The 19,489-nt window shown below is 40.9% G+C and overlaps 1 protein-coding gene across 1 annotated transcript in view; it reads right to left on the bottom strand.

Annotated features, from left to right (window-relative positions):
* TOM1L1 (target of myb1 like 1 membrane trafficking protein) overlaps positions 1 to 19,489 on the bottom strand; it is a 484,861-nt gene that overhangs the window by 23,881 nt on the left and 441,491 nt on the right. The window contains exons 6-9 of the mRNA XM_051634947.1: positions 9,907 to 10,014; positions 4,804 to 4,952; positions 4,069 to 4,163; positions 134 to 1,894 (exon numbers count right to left, since the gene is read on the bottom strand). Coding sequence (XP_051490907.1) covers positions 134 to 629 — 496 coding nt within the window. The 5' untranslated portion in view covers positions 630 to 1,894; positions 4,069 to 4,163; positions 4,804 to 4,952; positions 9,907 to 10,014. The remainder of the gene's footprint in view (positions 1 to 133; positions 1,895 to 4,068; positions 4,164 to 4,803; positions 4,953 to 9,906; positions 10,015 to 19,489) is intronic.

Raw genomic sequence — 19,489 nt, 5'->3', positions numbered from 1 at the left:
CGCCGGGAGTTGCGGGGAGGCACCGTCCTGTCCTGTCCTGTCCCGCCGCGGCTCTCGCGGCCGGGGCGGGAACGGCGGCCCCGGCTCCCCTCCGGCGGGGCAGGGCGGGACGCGGCTCCCCCTTGGTACTCACCCACCAGGCTGCCCACGGCGGTGGCAAAAGGGTCCTTCGGAGCCTTCCCGAAAGCCATGGCCGCTGCCAGCAGACTGCCGCGGCCTCTGAGGGGCGGCAGCCCCGGCCCGTCCCGCCGGATCCGGCCGCTCCCCTCCCGGGGCCGGGGCGGAGCCGCCTCCAGGTGCCGCCGCGGCTCCTCGCAAGAGATCCCGGGCGGGCCGGGCCGGCAGCACCGCCCCCGCGGGCACCTGCGGGGCCTCTCCCGTTCTGTCCCCGGCGGGGACAGGGGCACGGGCCGGCGCTGACGCGGGGCAGCCTCAGCACTGTGCCTCAGGAGCGGGGCAGCCTCGCTCCCCGGCACCTCCGTGCCGGACCCAAAGCACTCCGCTGACTCCCACGCGGGATCACGCGGCCACGTCCCTCTTTTCCTGCTCCTTGACCCGTGTTTAACGTGAGGCGGGATCCCCCAGCTAACAGCTGGAACCACGAGAAACTTGGCAAAGCTCAGAATCATCTGGATCGAACCTACGCAGGGACTCTAACCTGCCTCTTGACACCTGTGACTTGGAAACCTATGTTAACTTCACTGGAAACAGGGAAAAAAATACCTGCCTTGCAGGACTCGCCTCTATGGAGTTCAGTGGCATGGAAGACTGATGATAACTTGTTTTTTTAAAGGTATTTTGAAGAACTTTTTATAGCAGAACTGACCTTAAAGGATCAGCTTTATGATATAAGTATTAAAACTTTCACTTCAGGTATCAGACCACAGAAAACCAGGCTTTTCAAGTGCAGCAGAACATTATATACACTTTCAAACTGATACCTGATGCAATTTGCTGCTTAAATTGGGAACAATTCGCTGATTTTAAAAGCAGACTGCAAACACAGGCAGCGAGTCCTACACCGTGCTGCACACTTCAGCAGCCACTGCTGACCACTGCTCCTGCAATGGTCACACGTTTTCTCAACCCCCTGAGTTCTTGTCTGTTTCACAGATCTAACAGGAACAGATGCACAGAAGCAGGAGGGGAAAAAACCCACAAACAACAGGGCATGTAAGTTACATTCATAAGATCATCCTTTGTATTATGCAGGAACCACTAACACGTTCCTGTTGCCACAAACACGTTTCCACATGTGGAAAGATTCTTGCTACAATTACTATCAATGCCTTCCATTGTGTCACTTCATCACAAGTCTGACTGTATCTCAGACCTGCACAACACTCAGGAACGAACATGGCATGAATTGAAATTAAAGCTTCAGCTGTTATTTGTGTTGACTGAGATTTGTAATTATTTCAGTATCAAACAAATACAGAATCATATTAACTAGGATTTGAGTACAGCTTAATCAGTCATACAGTCAGAACATGATATACCCAAATCAATTATTTGCCTGCCATTAGAATATCATGAATTAACAAAGCTGTATTTGCACTGATTACGAGTGCTCTTCCTCGCCTGAACTCATTTTACTTGCTTTTGCATTCCGGATAACTCTGTGGCCCCATCTACCGGATGGCTTTAACAGAGCATCCGTTTTCGTGTGCCTGCAAGTCTCAAAAAAAAAACAAGTTATTGCAAGAACATTTAGACAAGTTGATTATGTACCGTCAGTGTAGGAGCTGAGCCTTTTTCTTACTCTTTCTACAGCAAATGGGTGAAGTTCATCATACAGCTTGGGGAGGTTCCCTTTGAGACTGTTTCTAATGAACACATCTCAATTTTCCACACTTTAGTTAGTCTTCTCATTTGGTTATAAGCCAGACAGCATCTGTCAAAACAGAATTTTTTTTCTTTATTCTTGGTTGCAGAATTTTGAAAGGCATCCTTAAAACATAAGTGTTAATTCCTTTGCTCTTTAACACTGAAATAAGGGCCTATTTAAATTAGCCCTTGTTAAACCTGCAATGTGAGGCAGACACTGTTTCAGAGAGCATATTTTATCGAGCTACTCAGGAGAAAACAACCTGATTAAGCCTTTTTTTTTTTTTTTTCCTTTGGTCATTGGAATTTACTGATTAAAGTTAGTCAATGAAATCAGCTACTGGTCTAGATCTATGATCTCCTAGTGGGCTTCAGGTTCTGCTTGAAACAAGCCTGCCTGACTCCTCAGCCTGCTCTGGACTGGAGTCCTTGGTATTTATGAGTTGGTGATTGAAGAGTCTCAGAATTGCACTCCTTGCAATTTTACTATCTATTATAGTAGATACAGTATTCTACTTCATCATTACCATTAAGGGACATTTTCCATCTTTTGCCAGCACGCACAATACGTTTACAAAAGAATGAAGGAAGAGGGTAAATAATATCTCTCTGCAAAACGTTTTGAAACAAGAGTGTTTAGTGGCATAGTTTATGTCTGCCTCTTGAGCTAACACACCAGCATTAGCAGGCTTGTCAATTTTATTTGTACTAGAGGTTTGTTGATGTTATGATGTCAATTGCAAATAAAAATTTCACATCTCTAATTGCTGTAGCTATGCAGAATTTTTTTTCAATCTAGTTTTGCTGATTTTAAAGTTCAGAGTTAGATATCTTTAATTTAGGTTTTTTAAAATCACACCTTTACCTAATTTACTCTTTGGTCCTGTTTTCAAGGGATCACATACAACACATTGAGTGAAATACTTCAACAGCTTTCATATTTATACACTGATTGATGATACTGGTTTGTACCCACTGTTGTTATAGGAAAATTAAAAAACACGGTGATGATTTTTTGTGTAGTTTGAAAATGAGAGAGATTCTTAGAAGATCATTATTCAGCAGAGATTAGGTGAGGAGTTGCAAAGTATTCCCTCCTCCATCTCCCAGGAGCTGTATTTACTGGCATAGTCTTTGGCAGAAGTCTGTTTCAGTGTGATTCCTCCTTGTTATCCGGTACAACAAAGATACAAACAGCAGGATTCTCCCAGTAGCTCGTTAGACCAGATGCTGGCTATAGCCTGTGCTGGTAGCTCAACTAGAACAAACAGCTAGAGGGCGAAATCAAATCCCTTCTGCATCATCTCCATTAGCTCGTTGCCTTCAGAGAACAGATAACCTCATCTGGAGCTATTCGGGCAAATTAAATTAATGTTTAGATCCCAGTATAACTAAGAATAAAGAGCTCTCCCCAGATATCTATTTAAGTAATTAATATTTTATTTTTTTTTTAAAATCCAGTCCCCGTTCTGTGAGCAGCAGGTTTCATTTGCCGGAGCAGGAAAGAGGCCCAGGGGCCCTGCAGAGGGCAACCTTGCCCAAGGAATGGCCTCGGTCCTGCGGGGGCCACTCCAAGTGAGGGGTGGGTTACGGCAAAGGAGACACCTTCTCAGCCATATCGGGTTTTCTCACAGGCACAGGGTGGTTCAGCTGCAGCTCTTTGGCATCATAACGCTTTTTTTTGTCATTTGAAACGTAGAAAAAAATAGCTGGGTGTATGCAATGCAAAGCTCTCAGAAGGCAGCAGAGGGGGAGGGATGTGATTTTTCAGGGCTGACAAGTGGATGACAGGCAGGTTTTCTCACTCTCAGCCTGTGTTGCACTTCCTGGGCCACACAGCTCCAGCACATTGTCACTGCCCTGGCACTTCCCTGAGAAGTGGGACAAATCTGTATTTCTCCTCTTTCTAAAACACTAAGTATTCAAAGTGAAAAAAACATTCCTTTTAGTAACACATTACTGGGATCACAGCTAATTTAAACTAAAAATACATCCACCTAATTTTACCTAAGGCTGATTGAGTGTAAATTCTTTCAAAAATAAATGTTCAGTATTTTTACATCTATTCACACCTTTTTCAAAAAAGATAGTACATATTGCCTCCCCCTAGGATGCTACTCTCACAATGTGGTATTAATCCAAAGCTTTCTTGCCTCTTCTCCCTTTCCTTTCACTAAACAATCCTTTTTCCCTGGATCAAGGCTGGAGATAAATATTCTGTTGTATATTTAGGAAACTTACCCAAGCCTCTTCTCAAGTTCACCTTCTCAGAGACAAAGATGCATCATCCAGTTCACCCAGCTTCTCTCCAGAGGCATATTTTTCTCCAATGGATTCTAGATTTATAAAGAAATGATGAACTCATCATTATACTGCAAAATATTGTGAGTCTTGACCCAACTTTCCTGTATGAGATGAATTATTAGATATATTTTATCCACTAGAAGGCAGAATCCTCTGCTGGAATCTCAGAGGAAAGCTTATAAAGAAATAAAAAAACTCCCTGAATCTTAAACTACAGGAATTGCAGATAGTTTTCCCATGAGTGGGATGCAACTGCTGTATATATACTGCTGCATTAAGAGCAAGCTGAAAATGGGAAATAAGGTATGAACTCAGTAATTCAGATTTACATCAAACTAGAATGAGAACTTGACAATTTTTCTATCTTTTCTGCAAAGGAAAATGGCAAATAACTGGTTCACATTTAAGGTGACATTTATGCTGAATATCTCTTTACGTTAGAGACTGTTGAAAGAAGTTTGTTTTCTAGGGGATCCTTTGTGAATTTGGACAGCAGTAAAACACAGTTGTATAAACAAATCAGGAATGCCTTTTGAGTGATCATGGCACTTTCTTCCTCTGTGGTACACAGCAGGACATTCAGAACACACATTGTGTACATTACTGTCTGCTATAAGTTTAGTTTACATTTTTATTCAAATTATTGAAGTTTGTTACAAAAATCTTCCCTACCTCACTCTGAGCTGCAATATGAATTTCTTTGCTCTTCAGTGAGCAAGCTTGAAAAATGCTGTGATATTAATTGATGCACTTTTTAAAATTAAAAAATTACTTGACAAGTGATGAGGTCTTCAAGGCAGATGTTTGAATCTGTAGGTGTGCTGAAATGATAAAACAGAAAATACTTTTGTCTGCTGTTTTAAAACAGCTGATATTTTCAGTACCAGGAACCATCTTGATTATTTTGACACCATTGCAATTATCAGTGTAGAAAGCCATTCTGGAAGAAACTATAATCCTCAGCCTTTGCAGATTAGCAGCAGGTTTGACCTTTACCAGGAAGGAATTTTTCTCTTCATGACACTCCCACTGCCACTTGAAGTGCAAAGCAGCTCCAGGCAAGAGCTGAGTTCAGCACTGCTTCTCCTCATTTTCATAGTATTTGGAGAACAGCAACAGCCAGGACCAGATCCTTTAAAAATACACATTTAAAGAAAACAGTTCTCAGGCACCATGTCCTGATAAAATATTTGACTGCCCACAAATAGATGTACTGGCTACTGGAACAAATACCTAAAAGCTTCACAGTTAACTCATGGACTGGTAACTCTGTGTCACCCACAGAGCCCTGATTCCCATCTAAGCCTTCTCCTGTAATGCCATGCTGCTCACATGGCTATCTCCTGGCCTAATTAACCAGGAGTCTCAGCTAGGTCTCTGCTGGATTTTAATTACAGAGTTATTAATTCATGGGGAAAAAATTGACAGATGTTTCAGGTTGGTGGTAGCAAATTAAAAGGCAGTTGCTTGGCATAAAAACTCAGAAATGATTAAATAAATGACTCATGGATGTTTAGCTGTTTTCCAGTGAGCAGTGTACACAGCACCATTTAGTATATTGTAGCACTGGGTGCCTTCTCAGGGTAAAAATAACAATAGTGACACATTTTGCTCTGTCTGGTTTTTAAAGGTAAAACATTCTACACCTTTGTGTTCTTAATTTGGCTTATAGCTTTTGCTGGGTTGATTTTACTCCTCTTTCCTCTAAACAGAAAATCCACTATTTTCCTAAGTTGTTAGTTTAAAAAAAGTTGTGTGATGCTAAGGTAACTGAAGGAACTAGTTGATTGCTCTACAATTGTTACTTAAACTGAGCATATGTGGAACATGAAGTAAAAAACTGATTGTCATCTCGTACAAGGGACAGCAAATGTTGCCATAATTTTAGCAATAACATTAAACGCTTGACAAAGCAACCTAGAAAAACATTAACTCACATCAAATTAATGCATTTTAAAAAATAATAATAATAAAAAAACAAATTGCAGCAGGTACATCCCGTGCATCAGGATGGAGCAGGGTGAAATTATTGTTGGTTGCTCCTCTGAAACTTAAGGTAAATATCTCTGAATTTGTGCTCAGAACAGCTGTAAACTTCAAAATATACTTACTGCTTTGGCTGCATCTCCACACTGATGTTTTTGTCAAACAGTTTTCTGCAGTACCTTTTACCCAGGGAGCCGGAGCACTGGCATTTGCAAGACCATGCAGCTACATCATTATGTCTAAAAGGTCCATTTGACACATGGCAGGAATCCCACTGGTACTTCCAAAAGCAGAGAACAGTTTGGGATGCATTGTGCGTGCTCACTCTAACAGACAGCACATGTCCTGTAGGCAAACTGGAAATTTCAGCTTATTTGTACTGGAGTTTCCACCACAGCTATCACTGGGGAACCAATGCACCAATGTCAGCAAGGTAGAAATTTCTTACTGAAGTATTTAATGCAGTAGAAGAGTATAAAGAATTATTTGAACCGTTTGTTGTGAAGAGCTGGAAGGAAAAACCTCCAAGAATTTCTTTTCCTACCATGATCAATATGTCAAAGGTCTTCCCATATAGATAACTTTTCAGCTCATGATGAGATCCCTCCTGCTGGTGGGAAGCATGAACCTTGTTTCCTGAGGTACTACATGCACACTCACATCCCCATCTCCCTTAGATACTTGTTCTGCAGTAATTTCGCAGAATTTGCCAAAAAAATATTTAATTTCACAGAAGGCCTACCATACATTCCTCTTTTGAGTTAACATTTCCCCCTGCTTGCTTCTCATTTTCTTTTGTTCTCTAAAATTGTAACCAGGCCCACTTCTCCACCCTTTCTTGTGATAGAATTGCTCCCTAAAATGTTTTTCATCCACTCATTTCTGGAACTGTGTCCACAAGAAATATTTCTTTCTGCATGGATTGAAACACAAAGCTAGAAGAAGGGCACTGACACCACTGCCCACTTGACCATTTCCTTACAAATCCTCTGCATCCTGTACTTGCATCCCTGCTCCCCAGGTGCCTGGTCTGCAGCCCTGTCTGCAGGGCAGACCTTTCTAGCCTGGCTCATCTCCACGCAATGGGCCCCCAGACAGCTCTACCTGTATGGATCAGAGATCAGACAATTAGCTCTGAAGAGCTCAGACCTTCCCACCGTACTCACTCTGGTGCTCAAACTCTCAGCAATTATAAATGACAGCATCTATTAATTTTAGCTACTTACATGGTCCCCACTCCTCAGTACCTGAATGCTTTATACTCCTTAATGCGTTTGCCTGCCAATTCCATACTTAGGTTATGAAACAACAATAGAAAGATTAAATGTTTGAGTTATTAATTTATCCAGAGTCCCTCTTTTAATGCCTAGTTCCAGAGATCTCATGCTTGAAACATGCTCTCAGCTGTGGTTTGACCAGAGACTGGAAAATTCTGCTTCCACAAAGTCCTGTCATGCCTGACCCGAAGGGCTTGGCCCTGCAGTCACACCTGTCTTCAGGAGCAGTAAGAAACAAGGTGCTCTGCTCTTGATGTAAGTGCTACCAGAGGATTCTCATTGGAAATACATGGGATTATTCCTTCTTTCATAGAATTTGCTTCCTAAAACCACACAGAAATTATGTGAGGATGCTGAGTGTGCCTCCTTGGTGCCCAGCCACCGTGGTTTTTATTTTACATTCCACTTAATGAGCCTTGCTCTCCTTACATATCATGTAGGAAGCCTGAGCAGCATCAGGATTCAAACTTTGTTCAATGCCTGTACATTCTTTTTTTCATCTAGATACAAGGAATCTGCCTAAGGTTACACAAGAGATCTGTGGTAAATTAGGGAATTGAGCCTAAGCCTCTTATATCTTACAGTAGCAGCCTGACTAGCTTTCAGAAGAGCTTCACTACATTACACCAGCTAAGTGTCTGGCTCAGTCACTATTCTGTGGATTACCAAAGGGCAGATTAACTGCAGTCTATTGAATTTTTAAAACATAAAATAAATACCTGCTATAAGTTCTTAACAGGTATTTCCTAGCAAGGTTTTGAGGAGTTTCCAACAGTCTTAGTTCTGTATCCATATATATGCACAGAAATTGACAGTATATATATCTGCACAGTAGTAGAGCAAAGCCTCATAACATTATTTAAGGTTAATGAAAAGCAATGCCATTCTGACATCCCAGATAAATTATGTTTTCCATAGCTATACACAAATGCACTGAGATATAGTTAGTGTCTCATCTGCTAGGCAAGAGTAACCTCAGCCCCTTTCAATTTGAAGTTCTCTAACCACCCATGGACAATAAGATGCTGTGCACTTACCATCAACTTCCTTATTTTGTGGAGAACAAGTGCTGAGAGCCAGGCAGAGGGAGCCTCTCATACAGTGCCTTGTTACTTAACAATTTCTTTCCTGTGAGTTCATGCATACCTCTCAGCAGAGCCAAACCCCTGTTCAGCTGCATCTGATAATACAACACTCACAGCTCAAAGTCACTAGCTCCAAATTGGTGCTTTTTAACTGGTCTCACCTGAATGATAATAAGCTTCAAGTAGTGCTTAGTCTTAGCTTTGATTCAGTTAACAGTGCACCATCATGTCTTGTGAGCAGGGCACCTGAGCTGCAGTTGGGCTCCTGCTGCTCCAATCACTTGCAGAAAATATGCAATATTGTGCAAGATTGTTAGCTGGCTTCTGAATAGAGATGTATGTTTGACTACATACCAGGAAAGGGATCACTCTTTTCTCAGTGTTTCACTTCTAGTCTTTTAGTAAATCCTATGCCAATGGAATACAGATATAATCAAGAAAATTAATTTGGAAATTAAAAGGGAATTGGTTTCAGAGCCTCTCTACTGCAGGCCAGGACCTTTAGGTTTGCATATTGAAACTATTGTTTAAAACCCAGCTCCACTGCAAAGTGAAAGAGCTAAACCCTACGGGGAAATACTAACAACCTTTGCTGGTGGTTAGTTTGCTTTGCCCAAGGATGTTTAACTTCTTGATTCAGTCAGTCATTTTGGGCAATTCACAGTTTGGCAAAGCCCTTTGTAAATTTCCCTTGTTCTCATGAACACTTAATATTTAGCTATCAGTTGAGCCAATCTTTATTACCCTGTAATTTTTTTCAGTTCTTTCTATATTTCTAATTAATGATTGTGAATACACTTTCCACAGAGTGACTGGTTTTATACTTTTAGCTAGAAAATCTTATTGCTTGGCCCTTTGTTTTTTAAAGGAAGCTTGTTAGGGGTTTCTTTTTGATTAGGACCATGAGGTTGTCAATCAAACCTTAACAAATAAAAAGTCAGCACTCTCTCTGCATTTCCCTATAAAAAATTGTTACTCAATGTGTAGTTTATCTAATGCAAAATGCATTATTTCTAGTTAATACACAGTTCTGTAGCTGTGGGAAGCCCTGCTCTACCTCATAGGAGTTACAGTTCAGATGCCCACAAGTTCCTTCTCTGCGGATGGAAGTGTCTTTGGACTATCTTTATCATGAGATTGCAGCTTTCCCTCAGGATGAGGCATCACATGAAACCATGGAATAGCCATGAACATAAGGAAAGCTCTCCAACCTTTTGGTATTATCAATGATTTTCCAAATGTTTCTTTACACTGCTGGCATCCAGGTAAGAACAACAGACTACTAAAGAATATTTTAGGGTGATTGGCAAAACATTAACAACTGTAATCCTATTGAGCAGCACCTCCTCCTTCTCTTTTAATACACAGAGACTAGCATCAAGTATAGAAACATGACTCATAATCAAAAATGCACAAAAATTACTTACCAGGACTCTGCTCAATCAGAGGCAGTGCAGTGCAGGTTGTAACCCCATGATGAAGGAGCCAGGACTCTTGGGATCTCACTTCTGGCTTTAAAGCTGATTTGCTGTGGTCTTGGGGAAAAAAAAAAAAAAAAAAAAAAGTAAAAGAAGAACTTACTCATCTGAAAAAATGAGGTAACTTCAGTGATCTACCTCACAGGCCCTGTGTGAGACTTCAATAATATTTGTGAAACTATACAGTGATCTCTTGGCAAGAACTGTTTTAGCAGCACAAATGTCAAAGATTGCTTTCAAATCAGACAGGTTTGGGAGAGAGTGAAAAGTATGCACCAGGCTGACACAGACAGGGCTTTATTTATCTCCACTCTGATGCATCTCTTTTTGTTTCATCTCTTTTATGGCCTATTTCATGGTCTATCTCGATGAGTTAGCATTGCCTCATACTTTTTTTTTTCCCTCCCAAATTTCATGTGTCCTCCTCAGCCCTCATATTTTTTCCTCCCAAACTGCTCATGAATTGCTCTGGCAGTGAAGTGATATGTACTTTTAGAATATGGCTCATGGTTCCCTGGCCATCAGCAACTGCTGTCAAAGCTGGTAACCTTTGGCCAGGAAGGCAACAAGAGTTTCCCTCACACAGTCACTAACCTCCTGTACTGCACGTGTTGCAGTGTTGTAGAGTGAAGCCAGGCTGACAACGTGCTCAGCTTGACAAAGCCAGGCATGACATTTGAGTACCCAAATAACTGTGGTCTCATATGTTGAGGAAAACAATCACCCTTTGAAGCAGCTCAGTGTGGAACTGCAAGAGCTGTGGTTTTCCAGATACACCCACTAGGCCTGCAGGAGAAGATGGGTCAGACATTAGGCTAGGACAGGAGCCTGAAGGATCACTACTATTATTAAAATATATTAAAAAATGTGAATAACCATGTTTGCCATCTCTCTTTCTCTGTAGCATGCAAGACAACTAACCAGTTTGAGCTCCAAAGCTTAGGACTGTGCATGTGCATTGAACTGAAGCCTCTTAAATACAGAAAAATGTGATGTCATATCATTAGGTGATTTGCTTGAATACCTTTTTTTTTTAGAAAAAAAAAAAGGCATTAAGTACCTACTTAGCTTCAGCATATGGCTAAATCTTACTAAAACCCACTGGGTCTAGACATATGCTTAAATGATTTAGTAACTTAGTTTCTGAAATGAAAAAAAAAACACAACCTATTTCTTCTGGTTGTTTATCTGTATCTCTATGAAAACTGTACATGATGAAAGAAGAACCACCCCATAAACAGAAACAGCAAAAGGAACTAAAATTCTTTTAAGGTGAACAGATTGATCTAATACTATATTTGTTTGGAACTTCCTGATGATACCAGATGCTGCTGCTGACTAGCAGGTCTACCTGTGCCTTCCAGGAAGGCACAAAGTTGCTATGAAGAAATAAGTGCACAGATACAGTGACACGTCCTTTCACAGCCTCCTGCTGGAAGTCAAATCTAGTGAAAGATTTACTTACTGTGCACAGCAGGCCAGCACACAGTGATAGAAATTCATGGTATTTCTTGCATGTTTAGAATATACTGCAGATTTAACCATTTTGATTAATATACATTTGAGGAAAGAAATCACTTCCACATGATTTAGCTGTGTGAACGATAGTCCATGTGAAGACACCCTCACCCTTTCTCAGAATCACAGCAAGACCTTTAGGCTGCCCTTTCCCTTTCCTCTCTGTCCCATGGGGTCATCACACCCACTCTGGAGTCCCCTAGGGGCCCATCTTCCAGCACAGCACAGCAGTGGCACAGCATCCACTGCTGTGAATTTTTCCCCATTTATTCTTATTTTTGTTTATACCTGTCTTTTTTTTAATAGTAAGTTATTATGTGCACTGCAATGCAGTATTTTCCACCTGCTTCCAGCCCTTTTTAATGTCTTTAGGTGCTGTGGAAATGATGATGATTTTATGTCCTCGGTTTTAAGGGAAAACAACCAATCAAAAGTTATCAAATGCTCAACACTTCCTTGCTCTCTAAATGTTGCAGGGAAACAGAGAACTTTATTTCAAAACAAATTTCCATTTAGAAAACCTTGTATTTATGAACAGAAAAATGCTAGAATTAAAAGTTAACATTTGAAACCAACATGATTCCATGAGAGACATGAAAATGCTCCAATTCAGAAACAAAACTGCTGGAAAACAAGGAGTCTAAAAATCAGTCAATGTGGAGATCTGTATATGTCCAGGGCCAACTTGGCTTTGGAACTGGAGAGAGCCTCACTGCATTTACTGCCCATGCTGAGAAGTCAGCCTGAAGTGTGTGCCAAATGATGCCCAGATGCAGCTTTTGTGCTGCTTTTGGGACTTGAACTGGCACCTTGATGCTGAGCTGGGCGGGTCTGTGTATGTGGAACAGAGCGGGTCAGAGATCTCTGAAGCACCGTGTAAACATACCCCAGACATCTGCATCTTTATCTTACCTCTAGAGAGCTAATTTGACAAAGAAACTGAAATAGCCAGAGAGCAGAAAACATCTGTGGGACTGGACATGGTTTTCACTCTTGTTAGAGTAGTTAGTGTTGCTCAGAGCAAGATCTGCAGTGTGTTAACCCTTACTTGCTAAAGGCAACTGGATTAGCACACCTGGTGGGGAGTTTATGTCAAGACCAAGTTATTTCAGACTTCAATAACTGCGGGTTTCCATCAGAATGTTTGCACCATATTAGTTACCTATGTTTGTCCGTATTCCCTACACAGTTACAGAGCTGAAGGAGGGGAAAACCCCACAAAGGATCAAAAAAGGAGCTAGAGACTATGTTCACGAAACCACATTTTCCTGAGGGTACAGCAAGTGATCTGCTATTTCTGCCTCCCATCTCCTGGCACTTCCTGAAGAAACAAATCATGCCTGTGAGATGTTAGTCACGTAACTTAGTGCAGTACTGACAACTTCTGGGTGAGGGAAACAGTCGGAGGATCTCTAAAAAGAGAGAAGAGAAGCTGGAGTTGTGAGAGGCTGCAGGGGCATCAGGGACAGACCTTGAGACCAGACTGGCAAAAATCCACTTAGAGTGACAAATTTAAATTGCACTAAACAAAGTGGGAGCTCTTCCAGTTCTAGCCTAGAGATGGAGCACAAGGGCAGACATTTGTTTTCCCCTTGGCATAAGATTAACATCACTTCTGCTTTACCCCATTTTTAGTTCTGCAGAAGTACTGAAAGGGCAAAACCAACTTCATTAGAGCAACAAGAAGAATTTAGCAACAGAGTTAGTACAGAAAGGTATTGAAAGATCAAACTGTTTGAAGTTTTAAGTTTACCTGAAGAATGTTTGAAATGCATATGGAATTTTTATCTAAGCTACAATATCCCACAAACACAAGAAAAACCTTTCTGAAAAAATTCTAGATGTTTGCACAAATAAAAAACATATATAGCAGGAGAAGAATAAGGTCAGTCAGATCTGGAAAATTCAAGATAGAAAGGAACCAACTCCTGATTTTGTAACAAAGACTAGAAACATTGCATTTAATTTCAGACCTACTTGTTTCAATCAACTCTGCTTTTCTTCTCTGCAAATCCCTTCCTCCCAGGGCTTTCCTCCTAAGAGTCTACAGCACCAGCTTGCATTTAAGTTTGAATTGAGCTGGTTTTTTTATAGTAGAAAGCACACTTGGAAGCTGCAAAGACAGTGTATTTCTGGCTGCCCTGCTTATCAGTCACAACAAACAATTTATAGCTGCAGTTAAAAAAAAAAAAAATCAAATCAGTACAGGCTTTAAATAGTTCAGGACTCAAAAAGGAGGGAAGTGATTCTGTTCCAAGGTTTTGGCAAAACAACCTCGTTGTGAGTCAGGTAAGCAGAAAAATTACTACATCACAATTTTTGGAAAATGTTTGAAATGACTTATTGAGACTTTAGCCTTCGGTCTCAGCAAATTTGAAAGCTGCTGTGTTAAATTATCCACTTAAAACAGGATGTGCTGAATTAATTTCATATTATAACACAAGCTTCATTATTGATGGGGCTACAAACCCTCAGGCTGACCCTTTTACTTGCTCCAAAATCTAATTCAGATTGCTCTGAAATTTAATTTACCACACGGAGGCAATGGATTAAGTAAGTATTCCAAATTTGGACTATTGTATTTTAAAGACCCTGGTATTTCCTCTCCACCAACCCAAGGAAAACATGTACTAAAATATAGTACTTAACAAAATTCACTGCTAACACTGACACCAAAGTTTTCGTTAGTTGGTTTTTTTTCATATATTTAGGTAATCTACCTGGGGTTATCATTAGACCTTTACATGATTTAGCATGAATGCCCAGAGCCTGAAGAGGTCTTCTGCAAGGTCTCACCTACAACTACCCAAAAGTAATAAAATCTGAAATACCACATTTTTTTTGCTAATTTCTTTTCCATAAGCAGTGTGTTTTGTATTGCTGCAGAGAAGATCTAGGCAGTCAAACCTCTGACAGTGCTTTCCCACTCTTTAAAGCTTGCCATTGTAGCAGAATGGCTGTTAAGAACATTTAGCTTGGTTAGTGGTTTTTGTTTTGTTTTGTTTTGTTTTTCTAGAGACTGGCACACATTAAACTCCTTGCTTATGTTTTGTTGCCTTTTCTGTTCGGATTAGCCTTCTCAAATATCCACCTCTCCCACATCCACTGGATGGCTTGCTTTCCATGGCACACTTTTTTTTTTGCCCTACCATTGATCTGGATTTCAGCTCAGCTCCTGCCAAGCAGAGCTGCCATTCTCACATAACACTCATGCCACTTCTGGAGCCAGCTCAGAACCCCTAGGATGTTGCCTGTGTACCTGCCCTGCTTTCCTTCCTTCCATTCACTCACTGATCCATCCATATAGACACATACTTTTAGCTTTACAGGGAAAACCTGTCTCAGTGGGGACAGGAACAAAGCCTGTAATGACTAGAAGGGGACTAGGAACCAGAGATGTTAGAAGGGAGGCTTGAAATTGGAGCCTGTGGAGTATTAATGGCATTGAGCTCAGTACCTGCACTCTGAGCTGTTCAATGGAGACATGGGCAGCTCTAGCAGGGGATGCAGAACTCTGAGATGATGCTTAAACAGCTTCTTGATCATGGGGACTTAAACCAGCATTCACTTTTGCACAAGCCTTTCTTTGCAGAAATCACAAACATAGCCAGTCAGGTATTTCTTCTGCAGATAAACCAGAGCAGAAGGCAGGGTTAATTAAGCCTGTGCCTTAAGCCACAGAAATTCTCTTACTCTTTTCAATAACATTTCAGTTGTCTTGGGCTATCAAATACTACTCACAGCTGCTCTCTCTGATTCTTTGGGAAGTGATGTTGGAAACTCTTGGCTGGTGCTGTGGCAGTCACATCAATGTTTGCAGAGAGGGCAGGAGTTTGCTCTTCTAACCTGTGCTTCAGCTTGGTGATGGTGGTAGAATGTGGATCACTATTAGCCAGAAAATGTGCATATTTCCCGCATTATCTGTTTTTCTAATTGTGATAAATCCTCCTTAAATTAGCTTTAAAATGCCAGTGCCTTAAAATTTCCCTCTTTCTGTTTTATCTCATGGGATGATTATGTTTTTCCAGCATCAGGAATTACTACTTAATAACCTGGCTATTTAACAAAGATTAAAGTGAAGGCTTGTAGGGATTGTGTGTACATTAATATTATTATAAACAGATCCCTATCCAGAAATATAATGAAATTTGCAGAGGACCACTGTGTCAACAACAGCAGCAGCATCACAGAGGGTAATCTTTTCTGGTGCTATGTGTAGGGAAGATGTCTTAGCTTGACTACTCTTTGTAATTTAAAAAAAGAAAAAAAAGATTAGAAGTCCAAGCAGCAGCATTACCAAGCAATTAATGAAATTACTCTTTTGGGAGGGCTCAGTGTACACTCTTAAATATGCTGAAAATTAGCTACAACTCCTTAAGGAGCCTACTTGGAACAAAAGCCAAATTTAAATCCTGAAGTTAATATAGTAATGTGGAAGGAATCTTGAGGCTGCTGGTCCACAAGTTCCCTTAACTCATTTATTTTGCTTTTTGCTTTATTTTTTTTTTAATATTTAAAGTTAGCATTTTACCTTGTGCACATGTTCCTTTATCTCTTTATTACATTTAGTTTAATATTTTATTCCTCCTAATTATGTTCCAAATGTAATACATTTAAATATCATCATCTCCCCAGGTGATGGCAGATAAAGGTGGGCTGCATGCAACACAAAATCTAGTTCAAAGCAGCCTGGCACAGCCTGGTACTGCTCCAAGCAACAGCAGCCTGTGTTTCCATGTCTGATACCTTTTCAGGAAAAGGCAGGAGGCTTTTTGGGTGTCCCTGGGAAGAGCTGTTCTGCAGCATCACCCTAAACTGCTTGAGTAGCATTTACAGTGGGAGAACAGAGAAAAATCCAGCTGCTGTTTTTGAATCAAATTCATGAACTGTCATTTGGAATTTGTGGTGCTCACTGACCTTTTGAAACTGTTCCCCAGGCAGCTATAGGAGGATTTAACAAGCAGATCTGGATGGAGCTGTGTTGGTGCCCAAGAACTGTACTGTCATCAGAGCTCTCCTGCCTCTTGGGAGGTAAAGGCTTCTGCTTGCGTATCCATGAAGATGCCCTGTGACTCCCCCAAACATCCTGAAATAAGGATAATTTTTCAAAAAGAGATAATATTCTTTTTGCCCTTTCCTTTTTCTGCTTGGCTTGTAACGTGCTCACTACAATGGACTGGCCACTTCCCAGTGCTTTATTAAAATGAGTCTCTGTGTTTCGTTAACATCTGCCAGACATGGTTTATTCCCTTTTCTTTCCCCCTGCCCCTGGGAAGCACCATGGGAGACATGGAGTGCTCTGCTTTATTTTCATGGGGTGCATGTGGGTTTGGTTTTTTGTTGGTTTTGTTTGGGTTTTTTTGTTTGTTTTTACCCACTGCTCTGTATTCAGTGGAGAGGAGAGTAAATCAGAGATGCCTGGTGGGTTTTGATAGGGAAGATGGAAAGGCCTGTAGCAAACATTTACTCTTAATACTTTGCCCTTTGTGGCTTCAGACCAGTAGCAAAAAAAGCTCAGCCTCCTGCACCAAAGAGGTGAAATTGCCTTGCATCAGAGAAGGACTTGTTTGAGGAGGAAAAATTCTCTCAGGTGAAATTCTTCAGTCCAGAAGCTCAGGATATTTTGCAAGTCTCAGCATTGTCTTGCAGCAGTAAAACTAATATTTTTATGGCTACTGGAAAAGGCTGGTGTATTGATGCAAAATCATAAAGGTAAACAACACAGCAGCACAAAGGCATTTCCAGGTAGAGAGCTGGACCCTGTCTAGATTGATATTCTTCACTTAAACAGCTGAATTTTGTTTGTTTCAGCTGCTACTGACAATGAACTTTGTTTGGCTTAAGTGTAAAAGAAACAGGGATTAGGGGAAAGACAGAATTTTTTTCCTAATATTGGATGCTCATCCATACACCAAGGGCCAAACACCCTTCCAAAACAGATAAAGCAGTAGTTGTATTTATTAAGAGCTTAATTTAATAGTTACTTAAATTTATTTTTTCTTGCAAAATGTTAAAAATTGCTTTTACTCACCTAAGGTTGTCACACCTCCTCCTGACAAAGCTGATGAATCCTTGACTGCCTAAAAAAACACAGATGGCTGTGACAGGCCAAGAGAACACATGAACTGTGTATCTTTCTTTGGCTGCAGTGGACCTTACAGCCCTGGGGTTAAGAAATACCCTGCCTTGACTGAGGAGTGTGAAGTGAAGGGCCTTAGAATAGAGAAGCAAGGTTAAAAAGGAAAGACAAACTACTTGGCAGAGCAAGGCCTGGAAAGCTGTAACCCCCCCTCAGGCTATGGTAAGCTCTGCTGTTGGCCAGGGAAGGCAGCTCTACTTGGGCTTTAAGGAAATGTGCTTTGTCTAAGCAAAGTCATTGGTGGGTTTTGCCACAAACCAAAAAATAAATTAAAAAAAAGCTCCAAACAATCATTGTTTTCTTTCCTTGACTGATTTAAGTCTGTAACAAATCCAATCAGTCTTTCTTTTTCCCATTACTATCTCAAATCCCAAGAAGGCTAGAGAACTGAACAACCTGTGGAGGTGGTAGGTTTTGTACTAAAGACTGCTTCACTATATAAACCAGCATGAAATTATCTTGCAGTATTTCAGACTATGACCTTTCAAGTAGACAGACCCAATGATTTTCAGTCAATGCTCCCTCTGCTTGATTTAGAAGCCCATTCAGCAGGTAAAAAAGGCCAGTTCATTGCGGCAACTCATTATTCCACTGTGCTGCTACATCCTGATAGATAACAAATCTGACCTTTGCTACAGAAATAGGTTGTTGTGGACAGTAAAAGTTCACTTTGAGTGACACCAAGAATGCTAACTCTCCTGTAGACAGTGTGGGGGTAGAATGTGCAATCAATGCTCCATCTTGAGGTGCTCACTGGAAACCTGGACGAGAAAACTTGTGTTGTGTACCCATTTCAACAGACATGACTGAGCCCGTGAGTCTTGGGCCTTAGTTCAGTGTCTTGCCCAGAAAACAAACCACAAATTACTTCACTTTTATTTAAAGAAGTGGCATTCAGTTGAAATTTTAAAAATACAGTGAGCTCCTTCTGAGATCTAGAAAGGCACTGTCCACATTCTTAGTGTCTGTATTAAAACTGCTCTTGAAATTCTGGCTGCAGCTGCTGATGGTGAGCACTTAAAAATGGAGCTGTAACTATGGTAAATTCAGCCCTAAAAAAGATATGCTAATAGGTTTATGAGCAAGGCACTAATTATGGCAACATTCAGTGGATCACTATTCAGAAAATTATTATATATATGGTTATTGATATTGTTCACCACATCAATTTTATTCTAGGAGTCCAGAACATATGAACTCACAAGAACATGTTTCTCTGTTCCTCATACAGTGCTCTCTGCTAAATCAAGGTACTTCTATTGCCTGCTTTCCAAGTGAAAACAAACAAAACTGGATGAAGCCATCTGCTGAAGTATGACCAGATAACCACTCCCAACCTGCAAGAACTGATGTGCAGCTGAAGCACCACTGTCCAAAGACGGCAGTCATGATGCTGATGAGATCTGCAGACCTCTTACTACTTCACTGACAGCTGCTTTACTGGTGAATGTTGGCATCACCTCAGCAATTACCTAAAAACCCTCTATACAGAAAGTTATCAGCAAATTAAAGATTCTCCTAAGAGAAAGATCTTTGGCATTTTTGAAATAATTATTGCTTTTCCCTCGTTAGGGTTGTGTGATTACTTGAAAATGTTTTGCTGCAATTCCACTTCAGCTTCAGATGATATTTTTAATGGCACAGGTCAAGGGTCTCTATGTTCTTATACCAACTTAAGACCTGGTCAAATCATGTTCTTCTTGCTCTACCATTTAGATGAGTTTATTTTTAACTGAAAAACCTGTAGTTTTGTGAACCACTGAAATCCTGAAGTTTCATTTCTAGGAATCTGTGTCTTGAAGTTTGGCTCTTGGATGGAACCTGCAATGGCCAGTGAAGGTGGGGCATGTATGGCAGGGGTGGCTTGGTGGGAAG

Source organism: Apus apus, chromosome 17 (genome assembly GCF_020740795.1).
Source record: "Apus apus isolate bApuApu2 chromosome 17, bApuApu2.pri.cur, whole genome shotgun sequence".
Lineage (NCBI taxonomy): Eukaryota > Metazoa > Chordata > Aves > Apodiformes > Apodidae > Apus > Apus apus.
Note: the sequence above shows the minus strand (reverse complement) of the source record. Positions and strands in the feature narration are given on the sequence as shown.